Below are 21,600 nucleotides of genomic sequence, written 5' to 3'. Positions count from 1 at the left end.
GCTCCCTGGGAACGGTTGGATCAGTTCACAACTCTATCAGCAATACATTAGTGTCCTGATTTTGCACATCCCCTGCAACATTTATCATTTTACTTTCCTATCATATTGGTCAGTGTGATAAGTGTGAGGTGGTACCTCAGAGTTGTTTAAATTTGCAGGTAATATCAAATTATCAAATCTTAGAGTAGCAAACTTTGTCCAAACATTTGTAATTACTTTCCAAACTTTCCATATAATCAGTTTTGCATAGTTTAATATAGCAAACAGCCTGTATGCTTTATAGCCTTCTCCTTGCCCCCACACCTTATATCAGTTTTACTGACTAAACAGCAACAAGGAACGACTCATCAAAATAAAAGCAATTCAGAGTCCCAAAAGATCATTACCACACAGCAATATAATAAAAGTTAATTCATTTATTACCACTTTCAAATATAGTAAAAAAGGAAAAATAGGTGCAATATCTTTAAAATTGGTAAAATGCTCCTTTTTACACCCAATAGATTTTGTACCTCGGTGTGAACAGTTGTGATGTGAATATGTATTTTCTTGCCTAGAAGCAAAGTTCTTAGTTTATAAAGATGGCAGTTACTCCTTAGGGCTTCTCAGTAGTTCTGTCTTTTGCCCCTACCCAGAGTTTCTCCTGGGAAAATTGGAATTTAGATCATGTTTGAGTCTCTACCAAAAAAAGTGGGGGGTGTGGGGGAGTGCCCATAACTCCTGTAGAAGCATTCAGGCTAACAAAACATTAAAAGTAGGGCAAGATTTATTTGCCCTAACCAAAAAAAATGAAAAGGATTTACACTAGAATTCATAAACAATTAAGAAAATTTTTCCTTCCAGTAAGCACCACCTCACCCAGAGACCTGTACAGTCTTTTAGATTTAGAATATGTGCCCCTGAATTGAGGTTTTCCTTTAAGGAATAAAAATTTGGATCACTTGTGTGTCAGCTGCTTCCTTCTGAACCTGCACAGTTGATATACCTCACAGTAACAGCAGAGAGTGAGGCTCTGAGCTTGCTGCTTCCCAGTTCCCACTTGGTCTGGAAAATTCATCGGCTGGATCTCAGAGGCATGGTGCAAGAGCTCCTCCATTATACATGGCTCCCTGGAAGGAACCATGTGGCTGTAAAAGCTTCCCTCCAAGGAACTCCTGTGCCCAGTCAGCTTCTCTTCCTACAACCTCCCAACTTTGCTGCTCTGTACTTATTTGTCTTGTCTCTCTTTTTAAAAAGCCAACTCCAAATTAAGTGCGTGTGAGACCTAGCCATCAGGTGCTTGCTTGCTTAATTATTCATGATGGGATATCAGTGGAGCCATCCGGTACAAGGCAATAGGAGATATCACCAGTGATTGAACAGTGTCCTTATTTGTGGGCTCTAAAGGCTTTTATACAATATGTAGCTAGTTGACAACAATGGCAGAACAAAGGACTATATCCATGTGACAGCAAGGTACAGGACAATGCCAGGTCAGACCCACTGTATTTTTATTTTTGGCTATATGAATTTTCTTCCCCAAACCTCTAAAGTCACAAACTTCTTCCTGTATTATTCAGTGCCATAGGAACAGAAGGGCTCATCCCTGCCTCCATAGGATTCAGACAAGACAGGCTTCCTTTTTAAATATTGGTGCCCACTTCTTCCTTCCTTTACCAGCATTTCTGGGAATGAGGAAAGTTGACTTTATGTTTAGGGCAGGCCATGCAAACAAGGGAAGTTTGAGCTAAGGCCTCGACGTGTTCTACCTCCATTCTATATACAGGGTGCGGGCATTGTAAGAAGATGAAGCCTGAGTTTGAAAGTGCAGCAGAAGCCCTCCATGGAGTAGCAGATGTAAGTGCCCTTCTCCTTTTTCTCCTCTTATGCCCCTAACCCTTTTCTTTAAGTAATCAGCAATAAGCAGAATCATAAAAGCAACTTCTCCCTACAATTCAATTAGTTGCTTTCCTATTCCTTTGAGCTCTTTAGTATTCCTCATCCAGAATGCATTCTTGTTAGCCACGCATGGCCTCTGCCAACCTTGGAAAAGTAAAGAACAAACATTCTGCTTGTTCTTTATTCTTCTGGGTGTCTGTGTTATCTTGGTCCTAGGATTAAATCCCAAAAGGCCCTCCTTTTGTCCCCTATGACCTTCCATCTTCTTTTAGTGCAGTGGGTTTAAAAAGTTTCATCTTCATTGAGAAGTGGATGGGGACAGTGATGTGGCATATTCATACTTTCAGTGAGTTGTCTTAAGTCTGACTGGCAAGTGACTTTCCAGAGAGATGTTCATATGCTGGTTATGTACTGCTGGGGGAAGATTCATCTGTCATTTTAGCAGCTCTGTGCCTGTTTCTGTGACCCATAGTTTTCTCTTTCCCTATTCCAGAGTCCAGGTGTCCTTGCAGCTGTTGATGCCACTGTCAACAAAGCTATTGCAGAGCGATATCAGATCTCAGGGTTCCCTACACTGAAATATTTTAAGGATGGAGAAGAAAAGTATACATTGCCACAGCTCAGAACAAAGAAGAAGATCATTGAATGGATGCAAAAGTAAGTTTTGTAATATTGAAATTCAATTTGGACTTACAGCACTTAGCACCCCTGGTGATTACCCTAGGGGGAAGAAGTATGTCATTCAGCCCAATTTCTTCAACTCAGAGCCCCTGTCATCTAAGATAGATTTCAATTACAGAATCTTAAAGCCATATAGTTTTTTGATAATGCTTCCTAATCCATCAAGTTACTCTTATTCCCTTTGGATGAGATTTTCAAAATCTTAGTAAAATGCTTATATGTCTTTCCCAAAGAATCCTTCCTTTTAATCTCCTTAGCCCCTGGTTTCATTTCCTTACTTCATTTTTTCTCTCCCTGAATAAAGGTAGTTAAATGAGGTGCTTGAAAGAGAAGAGCCAGTGTGCTGATTGGTCCATGGTTATAGAATTGATTTGATGGATAGAACCCAGAATTAAAAATGAATTGTATTCAAAAAATTGATTACTGAGGGGACTAGGACAAAATAGAAGTATAGAAATAATCAGAGACCCTGATACTATTGACTCAATGACCAGATTTCTTTTTTTCACTTAAGAATTTTAGGTTCTGTAATTCTTTAAAGCTTATTTGCACAGCTTCCCAGGGAATAATTATGCCATGTGTGTAGATTTATTTGCAGGGAAATTGGAAGCAGAAAATGGGCACAGTGCCTCTGGCATGCTTGAGGTCCCAAGTCAAGAAAGACCCATTTCAACCTCTTGGCCCTCCTTTTCTCTTCCCAAACATGTATGATTTGAGCATATTCTGTTTTCCAGAATTAGGAGACATTGTTGGGTACAGAAGAAAGAGGATATATAGTTTCTGCCCATGGAAAGCTCTTAATGTGAGATCGTATTGTCCTTGCCATCAATGACTACTTTCTCATGACCCATACTAGAAAGACTTGGGGGGGAGTGCAGAAAGACTCAAGAGATCCTTCCAAAACAATATAGAAAAATGTTCATATTAATGGAAGGAAGACTGAATATGTAAGTGCTCAAAGGATTCAGAGTTGAGTGGCCATAAATTCAGATGAGTTTAATTAGGTAAAGCTTTCTGCAAGAAAAGAGTGGATTTGATAAGCTTCAAAGCATTGTGTAAACTGTAAACCACTACAGAAGAGCTTTCCTTATGATCAGCTTCATCCTTTGCCTCAGGCCTTGAGATCAGGTGCACAATGGCACATTCTGGGCCCCCAGTTTGCAAGAAATGGGGGCTTTTCATTTTAGATTCCAGAATCATTTTAGATTCTCTGGGCCTTGACGGATGCTGTGTCTGGGGCTGGAGTTGTATTTATCCAAGCCTTTTCCTTTGGCTCCAGAGTTGCTAGTTGGCAGCTCATTAAGAGGTAACAGCAGAGACGAAGTCAGAGATGATAAAGCTAAATTAAAATTAATACATACTATTTGGCCTTCTGTTTGGTCAGCACTTAAGTAAAAGTAAGAGTTCATCATAGGCAGAAGAGTAAGTTCCTTGGTGGTATACAAGATCTGGACAGAGAGCAAGCTAGATCTCTGTCCTTCCTATTTTAAGTTCATTCTACACTCATTACTTTGTGTATGTATGACTGTGCCAGAAAAGATCAATATGCAATTAATGATACATAACATTTGCCAAGTGCTTTGTTTCCCCACAAAATGCTTTCAGCTGTATTGCCTCATTTGTATAAAACTCAGGATGCCTATAAAGCAGAAAGTAATAGGTACTTTTCTTCCTTTCATCTATAGGGACACTGAGACCCAAAGGTGTTGAATGATTTGCTCCAGGTTACACAAATAGCCCTTCCTCTTTTGTGCATGTACTTATGGGGAATGAATGCCACATAGTTGTGGTGTTGTAATTAATGTTTGGTGACTTTGTGCTCAATAAACAGAAGAAGTGCTTTAAGTATGTCTAGAAATACAACAGTCATGGGTAGGTAAAGAAGCCCAGGAGCTGACCAGGCCATCCATGAGTGAGGGGGAAGGGGCAGCAGTGAGGATCAGGGCAGAAGAGATTGGGAAAGAAGTATGTTTTCTGCTAGCAAAGGCTTCAGCTCTCTAAAGAACCTGGAGACAAAAAATGGCAGCTTCATTATTACTTGGAAGAGGTTTTTCTCAGGCTCTTCCCCTCAAATCATTGCTCAATTCTTTTCTGACAAATCAGGCACTATTTCATCTTTGTCTTTGTACCCTGCACTGTGGAACTTAGTAAGTGCTTATGGATTGAATAATTAATTGTTCTAAGAGCATTCTCCCCTCCTGGCCTGCTGAGGCTGAAAGGGAACAATTTAAGGCCCCTCTTGGCAATGATGCATCCCCAATGTGTTTCTTCAAGCAGACACCTGGCTGACCGAATGTATACTGGCATAAGCCACACACTACTTACTATACAAGAGAAGGAGTCATCAGTTTATCCCAGGAAATAGAATATGTAAATGTTCAGGTATGGAAGGAAGCAGCAAATAAGAAACTGGTAGAAATCACGCAGCTGAAAAGAGTTCGTAATGACTGACAAACTCTCCTTCTTTAGCTAGCTGGTAGCTTACTAAGAGAAGCTTTGGGAATAGTCTGTTGCAGATAATTTGACTTATCCTTTTGCCTCTGATCATGCAAAGCAGTCCATCATTAAGAAGTATGGTGCATTCCTCAGGAGGAATTCTTGTAGGACTATGCAGGGGGTTCAGATCCCCCAGCCCTGAAATTTCGTTCCCTGCCATCCCCTTGGAGTGTCCTCATTCAGGCATATTTTCATGTTTCCTAAGACAGAGGAGATGGAAGATGGCAGAGTCAAGATACAGCTTAGTAGCAGCAAAAGCTGAAATTGCTCTGAGAATCCTCTCAAACCAAGACAAGAGAAGACCTGTGACTTGACTCTGTTGGTATATGGCTAGCCTCAGATGGATTAGGATAAATGATAAGCCTCATGTATGAAAATTCTAATTTCATTTAGAAGGAAGCTTAGATTTATATTCAAAAGAGGGGTAAGGGCACAAAATTGCATAGATAAAAGATGAGAAATCATTTTTTCTGTTAAAAAGATAAAAGACTTGATGTTGCAAATGGATCAAAGACTGAACATGTATTATTGTTATAAAACAGGTAATATAATTAGTTTGACTTCAACTCCTTGAAAAGTCCTAGAATGTATTATTAAAGGGATCATTAGTGAACATCAAGAATACAATGATGCAATGATCCCCAAAATTCAGCTTAGTTTTGTTAAGAGAACATGACAGATTAAGCTCTTTAACATTTTTTATAGGTGACATGAATAAAGGTACAGATGGCATGCTTATCAAACTTGCAGGTGGCACAAGGTGAGAAGAATTAGTAGCACACTGGAACTTTGATTCAAAAAAATCCTGACAGGCCAGAACATTGGGTACTCATTACTCCAAAAGATCTATAGATATTCCTTCCAGTGATGGAATGACCAACCAATCTATTTATCCTTAGTACTTCCCTGATCTCCCATAACTATACCATGAAGGCTCTACCAGATGTGCTGGGGGCCTTTCTCATGTACTTGTGATAAAACATAGATGTTGGCTGTCCATTAATAATTTCCAGTTATATGCTACTCAGTTAATCTTTGCACCACTTTTCCTATATAATTCTCCTTTGTATATTGTGCTGTAGCCTGCTTGTATCCACTGGGCAATTCTCCATTGCCCTTTGTGTGATCTTCAGTTTCTGTACTTCAGAGATAGTTCTGAATTTCACAGTTTAAGGCCATTAATAAGCTGGAGAGCATTTGGAGGAGTGAGACCAGGAGGGTGAAAGGTCTTGAAGACCATACCTTATAAGAATCTGTTAAAAGAACTGGGGATGTTCAGCCTGGGAAAGAGAAGATTTAGGGGCACAATATTGTTATATTCAGATTTCTAAATGGGCTATCATAACGAAGGAGGAACAGACTTGATCTTCTTGTTTTCAAAGGGCAAAATTTGGAGCAATAGATGGAAGTTCCAGAGAAATAGATTTTGGCCTGATGTAATTAACAAACATTTATTTAATGTCCACTCTGTGCCAGACACTGTGCTAGATAGACATTGGGGATACAGATACAGGGGTGAGACAACCTTTGCCCTTAAGGAGTTTACATTCTGCTGAGGGGATACAGCATATTCCCAGGTAAGTGATAGAAGTGGGAGATGTTCTAGCAACTGGGGCTACCCCCTTATTTAAAAAAATTTTTTTTAAATATCTTACTTTTCCCAATTACATATAAAAACAATTTTTATATTCCCTTTTTTTAAAACTTTGAGTTCCAAATTCTCCCTAACCCTCCCTACATCTTGAGATAATTAGCAATCTGATATAGAGTTTACATGTGCAATCATGTAAAACATTTTTTCTTTATTAAATCATTTTGTGGAAGAGGAGGTGCCCCTTAAAGTGAGCTAGGTATTCCAGAAGGTAGAGGTGAAGCAAGAAAGCCTTCTTGATGTATGTGTGACATATATGACATATATTTGTATATTGTAATACAGGTTTTAGCATTGCCATGTTTGGCTTAGGTCAAAGCTGTCAGTTGCCCTGGATGGAATGTTGAGGGTGGCATGTGCCACATGGCAGATACCAACTGGCAGTTGAACTGAGAGTATAAAAGGCCTTGGAAACCCAAGGCTAGGTTCTGTTTCCCCCTCACTTAACCCCTAACACCTCCTCCCCCCAGGCCCTGGGTGGAGAGAGGAGGAATGTGGGAATTTAGGCCTTAGGATAGAGTAGGGTTTTAGGACCCATCTTCAAGAGCAAATCAGTATTATCGATTATCATCATTTACAAGGTTAGTTAATAGATCTATTCAATTTCCTAACCAGAGACCGCTTTGCTCTTGCCGAGGGCTGCCAGCCCTCGGTCAGCCAAGACCTTCAAGGAACTTCTACCAGCTTCAGCCCGTGATTTCATAGCAACAGATTAGTGTTACAAAGCCCTCTTACCATTGCCTTGTTCCTTCCCTAGTGACCAATAAATCCCATAGCCTTTAACCAGAGAATCCTGTGGTTATTCCCTTATCATCAAAGGCTAAGGAGGACAGGCAACAAGAAGGGAATTCTGAGCTGTTACGGTTCAAACAAACTCCAAGTTGGGGGGCAGGAAGTTCTCCATCCACTTCCTGCCAGTCTGCCATAACCAATAGGAGGCTGTTTCCTCAGCAGGGAGGGGTTGGCTGCTTGACAGCTTAAAGGAGCCTAGTGGTAGCAGTGAGGTTTCACTGGGCACCCAGCTTTCAGAGTTTGGATCCTTGTACTTTCATAAGCAAGTTTCATACCCAACTGAGGTTGGCCACTCCAGCATAACAACCAACACTAACCTCCTGCTAGCCTGTTACCAGCTCAAGACCCCCTTTGACCTCACTCCCTTCATAACAATATGTATATGTTATAAGTTATATAATGTACTACTGTACTAATATGCTATGAGTTTAAAGTATATGCAAAAAGATATTTTTAAAATATGAGGTAAAGAAATGATATTTAAAATGTTTTATTACTAATATGAATACCCTTTTTGTTCTCGCTAAAGATAATTAAGGATAATTAAGGCTATTATTAAGGATAATATTTTTAGTGGGAACAATGTGATTGAATATGCTTTTCTTTTTTAATTCTCATGTATGTCTTGAGGGGAAATATGTAGGGAAGATTTGTAAATAATAATTGTTAGTCATTAATAACTCAGTTGGTTTGGTCAGTATAGCTAGCCAAGCAGATATTCTTTTTAAGATTGAAAGATACACAATGTAATAATCCAAGAAAAGACCTAACATTAAACCTAACAGTTTTTTTGTTTTTTTTCAGCCGGAACCCCATAGACAATGCAAAAACAACAAGCAAAAAGCAATTATCTTCAATTTGAGCTCAGCAGAAAGTTACCACCATAAACTCCTCTTTATTTATTTCCATAGATCTATTTAAAGGATAGATTTCTACCTTTGTTTCTTATTCATGTTTGGAGGTTTTAGTTTTGGTTTTGCATGTGTGAGGAGTAGCAGGAAGGCCAGTCTGCCCAGATTTGTAGACCATAGGAAAAGAACTAATGTATAATAGGGCTGTCAAAGTCGGTTGGACCAGATTGTAAAGGACTTAAAATGTCAAACAGAAGAGTTCACATTTTATCCTAGGATCAATAGAGAATGACTAGAGGTTTTTTTAATTGGAAGGGGTTGGCATGACAGTCTAACCTGTATTTTAGGAAAAACCCCTTTGGCAAGTTTTGGAGGATGGATTAGAGTGAGAAAAATTTAGGCAAGAATACCAGTTTGGAAGCAGTGGTCATGATCCACGTGAGAGGAGAGGAGGACTTGAACTAGAAAGATGATTGTGTAATTGGACAGAAGGGGAAAGTTGGGAGGGACGTCATAGAGAAAAGAATGACAAAATTTGGTGATTGATTTGATTAGATATGTGGGGTAAGTGAAAAGGATGAGGTTGTCATGGAGTTTGTAAACCTGCCTGATGGGAAGAGTGGCATATCCTTGACAAAGTATGTGAAGTGGGTTTGAGTAGTTTGGCCAGGGGTAGGGGGTTGGTGTAATGAGACCTCTCAGCTCCTCCTGTGACTCACTCTGTGCTCTGAGGGCTGCCTGCTCCCCACCATGGCAGGGAGGGTGTACTCTACAGGGAGGAGTAGAACATTTTCCCAATGGCGCCTATCCCACTGCTGCTGTGAGCTCCTAGGGAGCCAGTTATAACTGAGGTGATAACCCCTGGGGGGAGAGGTCGGGAGATTGGGTCTTACAAAGGGGCCATAAGGCTTTTTAGGTGATAGATGATGGGTGGGAGGTAGAGGCTGTTTTGGAGACAAGCCCAGCAGTTAGATATTGTGTGGAAGGTGGGATCCAGTCCATCTTTCCACCCTCCAGTTGGTGGATCACACCTTTTAGGATCATGCCTCACCTCTCTGTAGAGCAGTGATTCCCAAAGTGGGCACCACCACCCCCTGGTGGGTGCTGCAGTGATCCAGGGGAGCAGTGATGGCCACAGGTGCGTTTAGGGGCAGTGAATAACTGTAAGGGGGCAGTGATAGTATGTGACAGGGGGTGCTAAATAATATTTTTTTCTGGAAAGGGGGCAGTAGGCCAAAAAAGTTTGGGAACCACTACTGTAGAATATTCCTTCTATATACAAACAATGCTAAAGTGCTTGTTAACTATCCAGAATCCATGAGTCGTCCTTCCCATTGTTTTTTCTGAATAGAATACAGTTTAGTTTCTGACACTGATTGCGCTAAATAATCTTTTTTTTCATATCACTTCCTTTGATTAGAAGTTTCACTTCTGGTTCTGATTTTTTTTGTACTTTGTATCTAATTGTGCTTTTTCTTTTCCTTCTTATATTGAGAGGATTTACCAAGGTAAGGGAAGCCTAATTCTGGGAGTGGAGAGATAAAAAAACAGTAAAGCTTCTGAGGGATCTCCTTTGGCATCTTTCCCCTTTCCCCAATACTAAACTATATATTCCTATATGTTTTTCCCCTTTCTCCCATAGGCCTTTGCCTTGGTGTTATTTTTTATCAACTGATGTGTTCACTTATTTGGAAGATCTTAAGTTCTTCCTAAAATTTCTATCCTCTGCCACAAAAGCCACAATGCTCTTCATGGTGCACTTTTTTGTTTATTCTCATCATGAGCACTTCAAGACAAAGATGACCAAATATCTCATAAAATGATGTATCCTATTGCCCTTGGGCACATGATGAGAAAAACTCCTTCAACCTCATAATTTCTCTCCAAGGAAAACTTTTGAACTATGTTTTCATTTAACTAAACAACTTCCTTATGGTTTCATTTATACAAAGAATGTCAATATTGATATGGCTCAATATTCAGGAGTATTCCAAATTATTGGTCATTAGACAAAGAGCTCATATTTAGTCTCAATGGTAAAGTTAATGTTGTTAGGTGAGCTAAACTGTGATTAGTTTTTGGAGTTTTTTTGCCTCCTCTGATCCCTTTTTCTGCTACTACCAAAGGCAAAGGACCAAAGACCATTTTTGTATTTTATTTTGTGTCATGGGTTGTCATGGCTAAAGAATTTATTACCCAGTAGCCAGACCTTCTAGAAAAGAACTTCTTTGAATTTAGTGAGACTGATCCTCAGCCAGCGATTGCCTCTTGCCAGGACTATCTTCAAAGCCTTTCCAATTATATAGAACCTGCTAGAGCTTACAACCAGCAGGGACAGGGCCACCTCTAGGCCACAATGAGTCTTTAGCATTGGACTGATCAGAGGAGAGGACTTTCCTGGGAAAATATAAATACTTATTTCAAGAATCCATTTTGAAATAAAACATTTTCAAGGTGCAAAGAAGACTTCTGAATTGTTGGAGACTAAATAGAATCCCAAAAGTATGATAAAAGTCAATAACTTTCTATAATTCCAAAATCTCAGAGGCTCAGGTTATAGTAATAACTAATACTTAAATCAAGTTTATTGAGCTTTTCTATCTCCCCCACCCCTTTTACTCCTTTTCACTCTATCATCCTCCCTTAACTGGACAAAGGCAGAAAAGAGAATTTAGAAATCATTTAGACCTCCCCATTTTCAGAAGAGGAGATTGAGGCTTAGCCCAAAGTCACCCAGGAAGAAAGTAGGAAGTCCAAGATTTGAACTGAAATCTCGAGTCCAAATCCAGCCATTTCCCTACTATATCATGTTAGCTCAGTGTTTGAGAGACTCTGAAGGAAAGTGTGGGAGAAGTATTAGGCTGACTACCAAACAGAAAGTCTACCGCCCTCATTGCTATGTCTATGAAACCTGGACAGTCTACCAGGGCATTGCTAGGTAGCTGAATCACTTCCATTTAACTGACAGGAAGATTCTGAAGATCATCTAGCACAGTGATTCCCAAAGTGGACGCTACCACCCCCTGGTGGGTGCTGCAGCGATCCAGGGGAACGGTGATGGCCACAGGTGCATTTATCTTTCCTATTAATTGCTATTAAATTTAAAAAAAATTAATTTCCATGGGGCTAAGTAATATTTTTCTGGAAAGGGGGTGGTAGGCCAAAAAAGTTTGGGAACCACTGATCTAGCAAGATAAGGGGCCATATTTGCTCTCAAGCTGAACAGCCAAGCATCAAACTCTACTGCAGAGAGCACAACTCCAAAGGGCTGGCCAAGTAGCCCAGATCCCAAGCACATTTACTAAAAGACTGTTTTATGAAGAACTTACATAGAGATCAAAAGAAGTGATACAAAAAAGGACACTCTCAAGATCTCTCTGAAGAACTTTAATATCAGTTGAGAAACATGGGAGACACTGGCTCAGTACCACCCAAAATAGTATGCCTTCACCAAAGAAGGTGCTGTGTTCCAAGAGCAAAGCAGAATCACAGAAGTACAAAGGAAATGTGAGATGTGCAAATCTAGAGACATCTCCATCCTAAATGTTCAAACAGACTTTTGTGCCCAGCCTTTGGTAGAGCTCATATTGGACTATTTGGCCACAGCTGAATACACTGTACTCTGATCCCAACATCATGATGTTATTGGTCCTCTTCAAGTCCAAAGGACCATCAACAATAGTACCTTGTTACCCCTTAAATGGGATCTCCTGTCTAACTCTGGCAACATTTGAAGGAGAGGGAGGATCAGTTTGATGGGAATCACAGACCCTTTGCATGATAGAACTGGGCCTTTAAAGATCATCTAGTCCATCCTCCTCATTTTACAGGTGAGAAAACCAAATCACAGAATAGAGAAATATTTGCCTACGGTCATGCAGTACAGGCAGTTCATAGTAGAACCAAGGTTAAAACTCAGTCCTCAATTGCCCTTGACATTGTGGAGTGTTTTAAGTTTTTTTGTTTATTCTGGGGATTGTTATTCAGTAGTTTGATTTCCCTCTTAAACATTTTAAAAGCTTGAGTTGAATATTTTGTTTTTCATTGTCTAAACACAATATTTGATGCGTTAAGTGACTTCATGTTGTGTCACTTATGATTGATTTTTTTCCCCAAGTCAGAGGCTCTTGATCAGAAACCATTCCTAATTTCTGGTTTATATATGTGATGTTTGCTATTAATTTCTAAGTTTGATGACTTCCTTCAATTCTCAGCTAAAAATCTTACCTTCTGCAAGAAACCTTAGCTGATTCCCCTGAATGCTAGTGCCTGCCCCCTAAGATTAGGCCCAGCTTATCCTGTACGTAATTTATTTATACATAGCTGTTTACATGTTGTTTCCTCTATTTGATGGCGACCTTTTCTTTTTATTTCCAGTGCTTAGCAAAGTGTGCTAAGCTGATTATTCATAGTCTGGTTTATAGGTCTGGTACTATAGATCTGGTAGATGCTTAATAAATGCTTACTGATTTGACATGACTTACAATATTGCTCTTTCCTCCTAATTCATTTGCTTATTATTAGCATAATAGTCCCAGTGCTTCAAGGTCTGAACTAGTCAGGCTTCCAAAGGCCTGGTAAACTAAAAAGGAAATTTAATATACTTAATAATTAATATAATTGAATGTGGCTTCCCATGAAATTGTTTCCTAAATTGAAATTAGAAATCTTTTTAAGATAGCTAAGCAGAACTATCAACATTTATTTCTGTTTCTTGTATTTAAATATCTGATACATAATTTAGAGCAAGATTTAAAGAAATACAAATACCCATATACAGTTAGGCCTCTAATTCAGTAATCCCTAAATAGTATTAGTCTTAATCCTTACCCTTTCATCTCTTTAGAGAGAGAAGCATTTAACTATTCTTCCATATGTAAGTTTTAAATTTAGGTTTTTGACTAAATATGAGAGTTATAAAGGAATATTGTGGTTGCTGATTTTAAAATATTATAGTTTAAGTCAAAATGACTTTTAGCAGCTTTTATTTACAAAGAGACAGAAAGAGTGAAAGTCTAAGCACCAATGCAGCCTCATCTAAAGCCAAGGCAGGAATCTCCTTCACTCACTCAGCAAGCCAACACAGGATCCAGGGAAAAAGTCCCCTCTAAAGCCAAAGCAGGAATCTCAGCCAATCTCTCCAAATACCAGGAAAGGAATGATACCTAAACCATGCTGGTCTCTTCTTTTATACCCTTTTTCCCCACATCATTTCCTGTCACTCTCCCTTCTTCACAGAAACCAATTGCAGTCTTTAAATTTGCCTAACACTGGGGGGTTTGGGGAGGGGAAGGCTTTGGAGGTGTGAGCTTAATCTGGTAAGTGACTTGTGAACTCTCAGACTTAATGGTAAGTAGGGGTACTTTAAATTCTTGATTTGATTAGCTAAGAATAGACAAGGGAAGAGTTAATCCTATCTTCACACATACTTTGTTACTGAAAATCTCCCTCTCACCTCAATTTTGGACTCAGTTCTTGCAGTTAAAAGTTCCAGTCTTTCATTCTATCAGCAAATATTTCTATACTGAATATCTTTTATGTACAATGTGTTGCTGTAGAGATTATGTCACATCTGACAGACTATAATAGTGCCCAGCACATAGGCATGCATTAAATGTTTTTCAAATTAAATTTCATTATGACATGTATATAGTACTTTGAATTGCATGATACTAACACAAATGTGTATAGCACTTGACCCAGTCCTTGGCATAAATTATCTCTTGCTATATTCCTAACCACCTTTCAAGGTAAGGTGAGCAGGTTTTATTATCCCCATTTTACACATTAGGAAATTGAGATTCACAGAGGTTATAATTTAGTGATGGTTATAGCCATTGGGTCAGGATTAGACTTCACGACCTTGACTTCTGATTCAAATCCAATATCTTATCCATAGAATTGAGACTGTGAACACTCTTAAATGGTAGACTAAAGAGTTGGACAATGTTTATTTTTGTATCTATTTGTTATTATTTGGGGATAGTATTAGGCAGTGGGGAACCACTGAAAGTTTTGAATATTATAAAAACTGTCTTCTGGGTAGAGTAATTTTTGCAGTTTGCATAACTGCAGGAGGGAAAGAAAAGACTATTGCAATTATCTTGGCATGGTAAGAACAAGAATTTGAATGGCTGAGAGTGGTGTGACTGATATATGTATACATATATACACTTGTGTGCTTATATGTACATTTAAGTATAAGTCTGTATACTTGTATTGTGTAAATATATAAGATTTAATTATCCAAAACTTTGATGGTAATTGGATTATTGCTTAATCAAGGAGCATTTATTAAGACTTACTAGTGAGAGGCACACTTCTAAGTGCTGGAAATACAAAGAAAGGCAATTACATGGTCCCTACCCTCAAAAATGTTCCCATTGTAATGGAAAGACAATGTATAAACAATTGTGTGCATACAAAGGTATATGCAGAATAAATGTAAGGAAATCTCAGAAGACAGGCAGAAGGGGTGAGGTTGGGGATGGGGGGACTGAGAGAGGCCTCCTGTAGAAATTGGGATTTAATCTGATTCTTGAAGGAAGCCAGGGGAGCTAGGAGGCAGAGAGAAGGAGGGAGACTTCCAGGTGTGGGAGTGCAGTCAGTGTGATGGATAAAAGGGTGCAATAAAGTTGGGGTGCTCTACTTCCCTTGCTGAGTAATGGAGGGGTAAAAAGTGATTGAGGTAATAGAAGAGGAATGAAAGGGATGGCTGAGTTTAGGGAGGAATGGACAAGATGGTATTAGGATGGTAAGGGTACAGGGTGAGATGTTCAGGAGAGGCAGCTAACACAGACTAGACACCCAAGCTAGAGACAGCAGATAGTGGGGGTAATAGGCTGAACCCTTCCAGGCAGGAAAGGTACTTTTATAGACACAAGGAATAGAGCCAGGCAGAAGTGGTTTGAATCTGACTTGAGGGCCTTCTTGTCAGTTTCTCAGGTCCTCAAAGGGGGAGTCGCAAGACTCCTCCCTGTCAGTGAAACTGAAGGGATTCAGAAAGAAGCATTGGGCAACTACTTCCTCCCAAGATGGATGCCTCCAGTTTCCCTCAGGAAATAAAAGAGAATAATTCCTTCCCTTTCAACCCTTGCCTAATTCTTCAACACAATAATTCTCCAGAGGGTTTGATTAGGTAACAAAGGGATTTATTAATGTTCAGGGTTGGTCAGGAAGGAGAGAGGGGTTTGGGGTTTCTGACAGCCGCTAGGGAGAAACTCAAGATGGGGGAGGGTCACAGGAATTGGTTAGACTAAGAGAAGACCTGCTTCTCTCAACCAGGGAAGATTTGGTTGCTTTTAAAGTAGAGGGTATACTAAAGGGATAGTTTGAATTCAAGGATGTCCTACTTGCTTATTGGGGAAAACTAAACCCACAAAGTATATTCACTAAAAACCCAAAAGCCACCCTGCCTCTGAGAGCCCCAGGATAACAGGCAGGGAAACAGGGAAATAATATGGAGAAGGTCAGGGAGAGATCCAGAGAAATTAGCTAGGTTCAAATCGTCCAGAGACAAAGTGCAGGCCAAAAGCAAAACCGAAAGCCAAGCAGAGCTCTAGTTAGTCCTTCCGCTCTGTTCAAGCCTCAGGGACCAACTGACTTCTTTCAGAATTCTAAGGCTTCTAACTGCCAGAAGTTTTCAGTTGGTCCCCTGCAAGAGCAAAAGCCTCTCTTGCATTTTTTGCATTTCATCAGTGAAGAGTCACAGATTGGGAGATGGAGTATCATGTGGGAAGAATAGCAAGGTCAATGTGGCTAAATCATAGATTATGTAGAGAAGAGGAAAGTAGAAGACTGGAAAGACAGGAAAAGGCCAGGTTGTTAAGAACTTTAATTATCAAATGGAGTGTGCTAGAGGCTAAAGAGAGCCAATGGAGTTGATTGGATAGGGAGTTGACATGGTCCCGCCTGCACTTTAGGAAAATCACCTGGGCATCTAAGTGTTTGGATGGGGAGAGACTTAAAGCAGGAAGACTGACAAGAAGTATATTGCAGTAGTCTTAAACATGAAGTAGTAAGAACCTGTCCTAAGTTGGTGGCCATGGGAGGGGAGAGAAAGGGACCTCTATAAAAAATGTAAGTATACCCAAAATATGGGAACAAGGATAGTGAAGGAACTGGAGAGCATGCCACCCCCAAAATGACTGAACAACCATAATCTTTAAGCTGAACACCCATACTCTTTAGCCTGGAGAAGAAAAGAATTATTGAGGGGCATGAACTTTATCTCCAATACTGAGCTAGTTCTCAGAGAGAACACAATGAAAAGCAATGGGTGGAAGTTGCAGAGAGATATTTTTAGATTTGGCATAAGGAAAAGCCTCCTAATAACTAGAGCTCTGCAAAAATAGAATGGGCTGTCTTGGGAGGGAGTAGAATTCCTCTTCTGGTGGAAATTGGATGCCTATTTTGAGGGGATGTTGCTGAAGGGATTCCTGCTCAGTTGTGGCCTAGAATTAGGTCTCTTCTAAGAGTATATGATTCTCACATTCGAGAAGTATTGTAAAAGGAGAATCAACAGGATTTAGTAATTGATAAAATATGAGAAATAAGGAAGGAAAGTATAAAAAGAGCTGTAAACTTTCAAGCCTGATAACTAGGTGGACATTGCTACCATCAATAGAAATCTAAACAGTTTGGTATAAATAAAAATATGTTATGCATCACTTTAAGTTTATAAAACATTTTATTCATATCAAGTGAGTTAGAAAATGCAAAAATCATTTCCCCTGTTTTACAGATGAGGAAACCGAGGTTCAGAGGCATTAGTAGAGTTATTTACCACAGCACATTTAGTAAACATCATAGCCAGGATTCCTGAAATCCACTGGGTGCTCTTTCCACTACACTACACCATCTCTGATGATAGGCTTGCTTTAAACATGCCTGGTTTGATGTGACAAGTGATGCATCCTTGGAACTGTCCAACAGGCAATTAGAAATGCAGGCTGAGTACTCAGTGCTAGAGATAAGGATTTCAAAATCATTCTCATATAGGTAATGATAAAGATGTGAGAGTAAATGAGATTTCTGAGGAAGAGATAGTAAGTGCATATGTTGCCTTTCTTTTGCTTCTCATCTCTCTCACCTAAAATATGCATAAAGGTGATAATTGAAATTGTGAGAGTACATAGGCTCTCTGAATGAAGAGATAATTGTAGATGGGAGGACCGAACTTTGAGGAAGGCTAAGAGAAAGAATAAGAACCACTTCAGGCTGACATGACACAATCAGATTGTGGAATGTCATGGGAGTCAAGAAAGGACAAGTTTCCAGGAAAGAATGAGGAATGGTGTCAAATAGTGGAGGAATATTAAGGGAAATGCGTCTGGGTAGCAGTTTGAATAGAATGGTAGAAAGAGGAGCTAGATTTCAAGGGTAATGAGAAATGAATAACAGTAGATGACTGACCACTTACAGAAATTTGATGGTTGAAGAAAAGAAATAGAAATGGTTGGGGGGAGAGGGGTAAAATTTGTCTTTAAAGACAAGGGAGGAGGTATGTGTATATTTGTAGATGAAAAAAGAAGAAACTGATGTAAAAGCAGAGATTCAAGATGCTTGAAGGAATAATTGTGAATAATATGTCACATTTGGGAATGAGAGAACATTTAGAGATGGAATGAGGACAGAGCACAGGTGTGGAAAGATTAGCCTTGGAAATAAAAAAAAAAAAAGATCCCTTTTACTCTGAGACTAGAGCAAAGGAAAATTAGTATAAAAACAAACAGTTGTATTTATCTCACCTTCTCCCTCACTTAGCTATTTTGGGTGGAAAAGAGAGCCCTAAGAATTATGCTGTCTACTTTAAATGATGCCTTAGTAACTATCTCAAAAGTAGCTAATGCATTAATCTCCTTTTACTAGAGCTTTCTATGAAAAAGCTTGGATTTTTAAAAATCTAAGCTTAATAAGACCTTTTTCTTTTCTGGTCTACTTTACTTTCTCCCTTCCTCCTTCTCCCTTTTTTCTTCCTTTGTCTCTTTCTTTTTCTTTCTTTCTTCCTTTCTTCCTTCCTTCCTTTGTTTCTTCCTTCCTTCCTTCCTTCTTTTCTTTCTTAATTTCTTTTTCTTCTCTTTCTCTCTGTCTGTCTTTGTCTGACTCTGTCTCTCTCTTTCTCTCCTCTGTCTCTGTCTATCTGTCTCTCTCTCCCTCTCTCGCTATCTCTCTCCTCTCTCTTCCTCCCATTTGGAAATGCTGTGGCCACTCATGAGTCTGATCCCAATGTTGATCATTATGAAAACTCAGTTTTTCTGACCTGGGTCTGTTGGCCCGTCTTTAGGCAGCTTGCTAACTTCATTTTCAAGGGCTTACCATATAAGTACCAGACTTAGAAGGGGCTCCACTGCATTCAGAACTTCCAGACCCCAAAACAGTAGTTGTTGGCATTTCCCAGGAACAGAGATTACAGGAGTGTTTTACCATATCTGGCAAGACCTATGTTTTAAATATATGTGTGTTAGAGAATAATATAACAAGGTTCTTAAGTAGCAATGTAAAGAGGCTTCCCTAAAACATGCTAAAATGTATATCTTTGTGGATATCTGCATTTAGAAGATATCCCATATAGTTGGAATCAAAGTTATGTTCTGTTTCTTCCAGCCCTGAGGCCCCTCCACCCCCAGAACCTGCCTGGGAAGAAAAGCAAACCAGTGTGCTGCACCTGACTGGCGTGGACTTCCGGGAAGCCTTGAAGAAAAAGAAGCATGCTCTTGTCATGTTCTACGCACCCTGTGAGTAGACAAGGCCCTAGCCTTCTAAACATGAAATCAGTGTGAAGGAAGGAGTCAGTGGGTGCTAGCTTCCCATTTATTTGGAAAATAGTATCTCTGGGCCAAAGCCAGAGGCTGAGAGATTGTCTGGGCACACAGGAACTTCTCAGAGTTTGAAGACCATTAAAACTAGAAAGGACATTAGAAGATTGCGTAGTTCAACTCTCTTATATTATAGATGAGGAAACGGAGGTCCAGAAAGGGGAAATGAATTTGTGCAGGGTTGTACTGCTAATGAATGACTTGAAGAGCATTCTCTAACTCAGAGTCCCATGTCTTTCCCCCTACACCTTGGTCTGCAGCATTCGTACTTCATCAGTCCATACATAGAAGAGAGTTATCTATTTTATTCTTAAATATTGGCAGAGAAGAAAATTGCCTTCTTTCTCCTCTTCTAGTATCTCACACCCACGACCCACAATTGTTGGGAATTCATCTTTTGTTTAACTTAAATCCTTATTTCTATTTATGTCGAGTTGCTTAGACAGCCTCCTTCCTAGCAGGCCACCCAACCTTCAGACTCCCACCATGTCCTCTTTCCTCTTTAATTAGGCAGCAGTATGAATACACTTCCACCTCCAAGTCCCTTGGTAGCCTGGAAAACTTGAGCAACACCCCTCCTTCTGAATAGTGCCATCCCTCTCCCTCCCCTAGCCACCCACCTTCCCACATCCCTCTTGGTGCAGCAGACACTCTGCTGCAGTTCCTGCGCCTCCTCTTCTGAGCCTCCCCTAAGAGTCTGGTTTTAATCAAAGACTAATCTAAGGACAAGCCACAACTCTGCTCATATGCTGGTACATGTGACTTTGGGCTTTTGTGTCTTCTCATTTCAAACACATTAATTGATACTTAAAAGAACAGACCTTTGGATTTCCTCCTTTGCTCTCACCTTTCTCTTTATCCCAAGTTGCAGCTCAGCCTAATGAAGTGAAGATAATAGAAGCTGTCTAAGGGGAACCTCAGGGCGTGGAGTTCAGTCTAGTAATAAACTCACCCAGTTGTCATCAGCCCTCCATTGGGGTCCCCAAACTTCTATCTAGACCATCTTTCTGAGGGCTCAGCTGTGCTCCCTGGGAGGCTGACTACCTGCAGATATTCTGCCAGCTCAGCAAGATGCAGAATCTCTGTCTGACAATTGATTTATCAGTCAGGATCCTCCCTCTCCATTTTTGCCATTTCTCTTTTCAAATGAATACCTCCTACTTGTGGACTCCTAATAAAGAGTTCTGGTCCTTCACTGCTATGGTTTCATAAGGCCTTAGAATTTCTTTGTGAAAATGACTACAACATTATAAATGGGGGAGATGAGGGGGTATTAACACCCTTCCAAGACATATACACGCACACACTCCTACCTACCTGACAAAGAGAAGATGGATTCTTTTAATCTCATCTTCAGGGTCAAGGTTGATCATTATACTTTTTATATTATTATATTCCATATAATTATAATTTGTTATATATTATGTAATTATACTTTTATGTCTTTTATCATTCAGCTTTGCTTATTTCAGTTTTGCTTTAGTTCATATTAATCTTCCCATGCTTTTCCATTTTCTTCATTTTCATTTACTACAGTGCAAATAATATTCCATTATATTCATGAATCAATTTGTTTAACCATTCCTCCACATATCTATTTTTTGCTTCCAGTTCTTCGCTACTCTTTAAAAATGTTTCTATAAATATCTTGGAATATACTGGATATTTCTTTTTATTATCAACCTCGATGGGGTATATTCCTAATAGTGAGTTCCATGGGTCAAAGAGTCTGGAAAATTTTAGTCACTTTCTTGGCATATCTTAAAAATGCTTCCAGATTGGTTGAACCAATTCAAAACTCCACTAACAATGCACTAATGGACCTTTCTTTTCATAGTCACTCCACCATTGACTATTTACATCTTTTGTCATACTTGCTAACTTACTGGGAATAAGAGGAAACCTTAAAGTTTATTATCAGTGATTTAGACTATATTTTCATACAGTTATTGACAATTTGCAGCTCTTTTCGAGAGCTCTTTGTTCATATTCTTAGAGTATAAGTAATTATACTTTGACCATTATCCATTAAGGAATAGTTATTTGCATCATGTATTTTTGTTAATTCCCTATAGATCTTGGATCAAACCTTTATCAAAGATAATTGGTGGGAAATTTTTTTCATCATTGATCATTTCCTTTCTTGTCCTTATTACATTGCTTTTGTTAATGCAAAAACTATTCAGTTTCATATAATCTAAATTATTTTGTTTTTTTAAATCACCTTTGTCTTCAGTTTGATTAAGAATTCCTCCCCTTAACCTTACCATTAAAAAAAAGTACTTCTCATAAGGGAAGTAATTCATGTACTGTTCATGGCTGTGGGCACAAGTATTCTTTTCTTCCCCTTTATTTTAACAAAATATAACTATTGCTTTTTTTGCCCTTTATTCACTTTCTGTTAAATGTACAGGATAAGTAGATAGATAGATCT

General features: G+C 39.3%; 1 protein-coding gene across 1 annotated transcript in view; it reads left to right on the top strand.

Annotated features, from left to right (window-relative positions):
- Nucleotides 1-21,600, top strand: part of PDIA5 (protein disulfide isomerase family A member 5) — a 205,762-nt gene that overhangs the window by 166,619 nt on the left and 17,543 nt on the right. The window contains exons 12-14 of the mRNA XM_044670046.1: nt 1,766-1,836; nt 2,372-2,535; nt 18,955-19,085. Of these exons, the coding sequence (XP_044525981.1) occupies nt 1,766-1,836; nt 2,372-2,535; nt 18,955-19,085 (366 nt within the window). The remainder of the gene's footprint in view (nt 1-1,765; nt 1,837-2,371; nt 2,536-18,954; nt 19,086-21,600) is intronic.

Source organism: Gracilinanus agilis, chromosome 3, assembly GCF_016433145.1.
Source record: "Gracilinanus agilis isolate LMUSP501 chromosome 3, AgileGrace, whole genome shotgun sequence".
NCBI lineage: Eukaryota > Metazoa > Chordata > Mammalia > Didelphimorphia > Didelphidae > Gracilinanus > Gracilinanus agilis.
This window is presented reverse-complemented; position numbering and strand designations above follow the sequence as displayed.